Source organism: Clupea harengus, chromosome 7 (assembly GCF_900700415.2).
Source record: "Clupea harengus chromosome 7, Ch_v2.0.2, whole genome shotgun sequence".
Taxonomy (NCBI): domain Eukaryota; kingdom Metazoa; phylum Chordata; class Actinopteri; order Clupeiformes; family Clupeidae; genus Clupea; species Clupea harengus.
This window is the reverse complement of record NC_045158.1, coordinates 102,954-110,134: the sequence shown is the minus strand read 5'-3', so window position 1 is coordinate 110,134 and position 7,181 is coordinate 102,954. Positions and strand designations below refer to the sequence as shown.

Below are 7,181 nucleotides of genomic sequence, written 5' to 3'. Positions count from 1 at the left end.
GGACTTTGAACAACAGAGTCAGTGACTAGAAGTATTTTATATGGACCCTCCGCCTTTGCTTCTAGGGTTTGTGAATCATGACCCGCTGCTCTGGCACCAACGAGAGCCCACCCTCCGCGGGGTCTTGCTATGCTTCTCTGACCTGCTCAGGGCCTCTGACCTGCTCCTGGCCTCAGTCAGTTGGATACAATAAGACCACAAAGCATCAAATGTACATTGGCTTTTCTCAAAATCAGTGGTTCCCGCCAACAATATGGGCCTTCCAGTGATGACTTCAAAAGGACTCAGACCTCAGACCTGTTCCTTTGTTACTGGTTACTCTCATGCTGCACAGAACTGCTGGCAAAGCATCTGGACATGGAATGCATTCTTGATGTTTCTTTGACAGTCTCAGACAGATTATGCAGCCTTTCAGGCGTATGGTCCATTCACCGCTATAGTTTGAATTATTATTATTTTATGCTATTAGGAGTGAAAATACCGGCGATGTAGTGAGTATTTATTTTTACTTCATTGTTCGTGACAATTGCTATATGAAAGGCTATGTTTTTTTTATTTTAAGGTGAGACCTTTCTCTGAACAATTGCAAAATCGGTGTAGTTTGATATACCACACTAAAGCATAGAAATAAAACCTAGGCTAAGAACATTGGTACATTGGCGCGATGTGTTTTGTTCGTGCTGTTATACTGCAGTATTGTTGGGCTTTTACTTTGAATTTTTACCGTCTCCCATCCAGAAATCGAGACCGGAAGCGACCTGCACTACTTAGGCTAGTTTCGCTAACATTTCTAATGTTTTCAGTGCAATGTTTTCGCAAACAATTAGGCGAAATTTGCGACATGCTGCATTTAATCTAAGGTTAACCAATCATCAGCACAATGCACTGGTGACTTCTGGACCAGGTCGATTGGCGCAGTGTTCCTTCTTAACAGTTTTAACTCCTTACTTCAGTGACGAGAATTATGTTCACAATTCAAAGGTAAGAGCCTCTCTCGAAGCAAGTATAACTGTTCCCACTGGCTCTTTACTATGGCGATAACGTTACTCACTGACTGTCTACTACACCAACGTGTTTGTTTCTTTTAATCCAACTTTTTATCACTGACATCCACAGGAAAACGAGAAGTAGTGGTGCATTTAGAACAACTCAGAACTCGGATATATCCCACTTGAAATTTCAAGAAGTTTTAGTCGAAAACTAGTCGCGTAATCCACAAATTGCAGGATTGTGGCGTCGCTCGGTCGTTTAATTTGCTAAAAAGAAAAGCTATATCAGAACAGTTCTAAGATTAAAAACAGTGACCGGACAGCGTACTAGCTGGATATCTTGCTAACTAGCCTGCTATTTCGGTTTGTTACATTTCAGGTGGATCGAAATGCTCGCTTTAATTTGAGTGGGCGTGTCGTAGCGTGTAGAAATAGTGTAACATATGCTGTACCCGGGATCCGTAAAGGCCCTCCTACACAGCACAACATGTGCTGTCTGTAGCCCACTCTTGCTACACACAACAACATGGGCAGCAAGAAGGGGTGAAGAAGGTTTTTAAAAGCTCTGCCTCCTATTTTTGATATCCTTGGAATTACAAGGAGACCTGCACTCTGGGAACGAACGAAGTGATCTTGGTGGGCAATAGGGGACAACTAATACCTTGAGGCAATTTGGAGCTAACACGTTTAGGACTTTGTATGATAGATGGAGTACTTTGTAATCAATTCTACTTTATGACAGGGAGCCGGTACAGAGAGGCAAACAGGAGTAAGATACGCATCAGCGTTCTGTATTAGTTGGAGGCTCTTTGTGGAGTTGTTGCCGCTTCTGGACAGAAGAACATTGCAATATTCTATTCGCTACGTATCAGATACATTTCAGATTTTGGCAATATTGTGTAGATGGAAAAAAATATGTCTGAGATCTGTTTTATGTTTGAGTCGAGTAAGAGGTCTTGGTTGATAATAACCATGTCAGCCACACTGACTACCATGTGAAGCTCTTGCAACCCCTCTTCCAATCTTTCTTTTTTCAGTAAGTATCTATCTTTATGTCCTTAACACCTTGCCAGTTCTCTGTTCTCGCTATCTTTTTATCTATCAGTCTTTACACGCCCCTCTCCAATCTTCCTTTATGCCTCCCTTCTCCATTGTTTGTCTGTCTTTGCATGCATTGAATTAAATATTCTAATATTTTACTTTGTATTTATTTAAAAATTTGAATTGTTTTGCTTTCGTGGTATTACCTTTGGGAAATGCAAAGCTAGTTATTCATATTATTATGTTATTCACAATGGACCTCATTCTCGAACATTTTCTTAAGTGTCTTCCTAACCCTCCTATTATCTTTGGGGTCAATTTGACCCCATTCAATGTCCTCATATTATTGTTTAATATTTAATTACTTTTCCTAATTTAATGGGTAAACACAAAATTAACATGATATGTTTTCAATGTCCTTTACACATGCTGTACGCATCTCATGAATGCCAGAATTGTCCAGGGAACTTCGTAAGTGGAGTTAAGAAGACATTTCTTCTTAACTTTTTCTTAACTGCGTTCGAGAATGAGGTACAATGTTGTCTGTTTGTACAAGGTGCTTGAAATGTGCTCTATAATGATTATTATTATTATTATTACCCAAAAATTATCCTCCAAATGTTTTGCTCGAATGCATTTGCTGCTAGCTAAGCTAAAGTGTTGAAAGAGAGCAACAGCAGTTAGCTGTCACTCAATTCCATGCTAATAATTCATGAGAAGTTGATGAATATTAACAGCAGAGCTTAAACTACAGATGCATCTTTTATTCTTTCAGGTACCACGGGCGCCTAAATGGCAGCCAGCTATGAAGACTGAACCTTCCTCGGTGACTGATTTTCTATTACTTTTATCAAATGAGATGCTAAAAGCCCCAAATAAGGATTACTTAATGAAAAATAACACTTTGGAAAACATTGGTTACATGTTACCATAGTTCTGAGACCTTTTTGGATATGCATGTCTGAGCATCCACCTACTGCTCATGTTGATCATGTTGTCACTCCACTGGTGTCCAACCTGAGGTACCAGTGTGCCGAGTGGAATCACAGGCTGGGCCTGACAGAACAGTGGTCATATGTGTCTTGTGAAAAATCAAATTTGACAGTACGACAGTATGGAAAATGCTTCTGAAAGTCCTTCATGAACTTAAACTTAATTTGTCTGAAAATTCTTTTCATTTGGACTGCATTATATCCTCTGTAGCATAAGTAGGGGAGTTCAGTTTCATGGACAACCACAAGGCACATTACACACGAGTGACATGCAAACAACCAATCACATTTGGTGGGATGGGGGTTGCTTATGTTCCACACCCACAACAAAGAGGTTGAGTGCAAGCGAACAAGAAGAGGTAAACGAGTTATTGTAGTCCTTTATATGTATGTCCAAACTATTTCAGTTCACCAGGCAAGAAGGTCTTATCAATAGTTCTGATTGCTTTAGCAATGAATTATCTAAGCTCTGAAACCTGTTCTCGGGTCACTCAATGTAGAATTGTACCACCTGCCTAAACTCCTCACAGGTTTTTCTACAATAGAAGGAATCATTTTACAATAAAACCTCTCTTCCATTAGTTTCCCCTCACTGATAGAAGCACTTGACCTTTGCTGTGTTTCACTTACATCCTTGCCCATTGACACATTTTAATTGGTTTTATTGTGTCTAGGTTTATATACCAATTCAAGTCTTGAAAATATTATTGCCTTGCCTATTGTGTTGCCTTGCAACTTCTTTATTATGACCTTCAGGATTATTATACATTTGAGGTGATTATGTATCCATGTAAAAACAAAACACCCCATCTAACCACCAATTTTAATATCACTGAACTAATTACTGAACAAAAATGAACTCTTTTTCCCTTCAGGCAACGGAAGTCCCTAGTGAAGTAGTAGACAAACTGGAGAGACTGGCCCTGGTGGACTTCCGTAATCAAGAGGGTATAGAGTGTTTGGAGAAAGCCATCCAATTTGCTGATCAACTTCGCAATGTCAATTCAGCGGCTGTGGAGCCAATGGACTCTGTTTTATATGACCGGTGAGCTTAGAACTGTGTGGATGTCACACACCATACTCTTGTATTGGTTCATATTTGTGTCTGCTGGAGGCCAGCCGGGTAGAGATAGGGGGGGGGGGGGGCAATTAGGAACATAGCAGAAAAAATCATACAAGTGGTAAATGCACATAATACATACAAACATCATATGGTATATACATGATGCATACAAAACGGCTTAGTGGGTATACAGTGTGCTCATAGGGTTACTATTACAAGGGTAAGTAGAGTAGGAACAGAAAAACATGTCGTTGGTGGCAATGATTTACATTGCACGGAAATGTTAGCATAGAGTATGGGGTAGAATAAGTGTATTACAGTATGGTGGGGATGGGTACGTGTAGACCAAGGTTTTTTTTTACAAATTATTCATGACTATTGGAGGCACTAAAGAGGAATGTCTTTAGTCGTGATTTGAAAATAGAAAGGGTCATTTAGTGTCATGTTTTCCCTTGTTCTTCCTCAGGGCTTGCGTTTGATTTGAAACATTCAGGTTATTTTAGGTCCAATCTCTAGGACCTCTTTTCAGAATATAAATGGTCAACTAGTTGATTTTGTGTTATGAAGGCATAAACACCTGAGAAAAAAACTGCACAGAATTGAATAGATAAGAATGAATCATTTAGTTAAAAAGGCATCAGCTAAAGAATCAGCTTGCTAGCTTCCTAATCTAAAGTATGTGTGGTTTCCTTACAGATCTATATACCTGCGGAAGGACACCATTCATGAGGGAGAGTGTGCTGAGGAGCTGCTCCATCTGTCTAGTCATGTCATTGATGAGTACTTTGTGGCTCCAACAGGTGGGCAAAAGTGTGACATCTGTTATGTCATACAGTACCAGTCAAAAGTTTGGACTTTTCTTTGATTTTATTATTTTCTACATGGTAGATAAAACTTTTTTTGTTTAGTACATCATTCCATATGTGTTCTTTCGTAGTTTAAATGTCTTCAGTATAAATCTACAATGTAGAAAATAATAAAAGTAAAGAGAACACTTCTCAAAAAAATTAAAGGTGTGTCCAAACTTTTGACTGGTACTGTAAGTGCAATCGGAAACTAGCTAATTTGGTTCAAAGGCAGAAAGGTGGATTGTCTTTTCAGAAGGGATTTAGAAGATAGTTTTGCTTTCCAGTTTAAACTCAACACAATAGTTGCTCAGAAGCAACCTTAATGTGCTGGCCAATAACTTCTCAATGCTGGGAACAGAGACCATAGCTACACAATAGAACCAGTGTCAAATAAGCCATCGCTCTGCTTCCTTGGGACGGTTGGCCTCAACACCCCGCACCTCCCATAGTTAATGAACACACACACATCCAATCACACACATCCAATCACACACATCCAATCACACACATCCAATCACCTCCCATCCAATCACCTCCCATGGTTAATGAACACACACATCCAATCACACACATCCAATCACACACATCCAATCACACACATCCAATCACACACATCCCATGCTTAATGAACACACACATCCAATCACACACATCCAATCACACACATCCCATGCTTAATGAACACACACATCCAATCACACACATCCATTATGTATAATAAGTGAAGTTGCCATATTTCATTTAATTCTATCCAGGTAACATCCCACTTGCAAAACATGACGAGCGAGCAACCCCACTGGAGCAGGAGAAGTGAAGGGGTAAGACTATGACCCACTGGAGGAGGAGAAGTGAGGGGTAAACTGCTAAGACTATGACCCACTGGAGCAGGAGAAGTGAGGGGTAAACTGCTAAGACTATGACCCACTGGAGCAGGAGAAGTGAGGGGTAAACTGCTAAGACTATGACCCACTGGAGCAGGAGAAGTGAAGGGGTAAACTGGTAAGACTATGACCCAGTGGTGTTGGAAGCTGTTAAGGCACGTTGTAATTAAATGTATTATCAATGAATGTGTATCACTGAAGACATTTCTGTTTATGTTAATGTGGTAGTGATTAGAGCTTATTTTCATAGCCTGTGGGATTAATCTCCATTTTCTTTCCCTTAGGGTGTCAGTCCTGGGAAGATCAACTGAGAGGAGTGTGGCACTGCATCATGACCCGGCTGGTGTATATACACTCAAATACACACTCAAGATGCTAATGCATTTACTATGATGTAGAATATAAGAGTCAAAGATATTATTTATGAATACTTTATCTCAAGCCTTAAATCACAGGTCAAATCTATAGAAACTGCATAAACATTAACAATCAAATGTGTGATGTAATATGTAATGATTGCAAATTTGTGCAATTTGTTTTAGATGGCCACCTAGGTCCTAAGATTTCCATAAAGGTTGTTGATGGCTCTGTAGGCGGTTTCTTTGTATAGTGTGAAATAACCAATAAAATATGTTTGGGAATTTGTGTGGGCTTTGAAGGCCATTTGACCTTTTGTAAGAGAACTGACATTAAAGGGGACATATGAAAATATCACCTTTTTTTTTGTGCTTCTACACATTGATTTGGGTATCTGGCATGTTTACCAACCCAGTCAGTTTGTTACGGTTTCTCTGTGTCAGAAAAGATTCTCTTCAGCGAGCACTTGGAATTGGACGACTGCCCCTGAGACATGTAGGGAGTCTCTCTGCATGGCCTTGTCCCGTCCCGTCCCCCCCCCCCCCCGGTGCAGTTTTGTTCTTGCAAGCATTGGATACGTTTGCTAGCTCCATGAAGTGAACTCGGTACTCTGAACAGAGCAGCATACATCCTTCCAATGATGGACAGTTCACTTCACTTGGTCCCCGGGCGCTTCAAGCTGCCCACTGCTCCTGGGGGGTCCTGGAGGAGGGACGTTCCAGGATGGGAAAAGGCAGAGAATAAATTTGCCGCGACCTCAGGCCTGCGTGTGTGTATGTCCTGTGTTGCCTACATACATTCACGTGTGTGTTCCAGTGTGTCGTGTGTGCCATTAAAAAAAAAAAAAACACAATTATTATTATGCACTGACCATTTTTCATCTGACTGTTTTGCCAACCTGTGCCAATGTACTGCTGGCACAATGGTGATCATGCTTAGTGCAGACGTTGTGTGGCATCTGAGGGAAGCAGGTGTGTTGCTCAGGCCCCTCATTGTCCTCATTGGCTGTG

General features: G+C 40.6%; 1 protein-coding gene across 1 annotated transcript; it reads left to right on the top strand.

The window, feature by feature from the left end:
- Positions 1 to 716: 716 nt before the first annotated feature.
- On the top strand, positions 717 to 6,455 carry gatc (glutamyl-tRNA amidotransferase subunit C). Its single transcript, XM_012823603.3, has 6 exons — positions 717 to 981; positions 2,806 to 2,856; positions 3,898 to 4,067; positions 4,782 to 4,885; positions 5,689 to 5,751; positions 6,099 to 6,455. Exons 1-5 carry the CDS (start codon positions 808 to 810, stop codon positions 5,745 to 5,747), a joined length of 558 nt encoding a protein of 185 aa, XP_012679057.2. The 5' UTR covers positions 717 to 807; the 3' UTR covers positions 5,748 to 5,751; positions 6,099 to 6,455.
- The last annotated feature ends 726 nt before the right edge of the window (positions 6,456 to 7,181 follow it).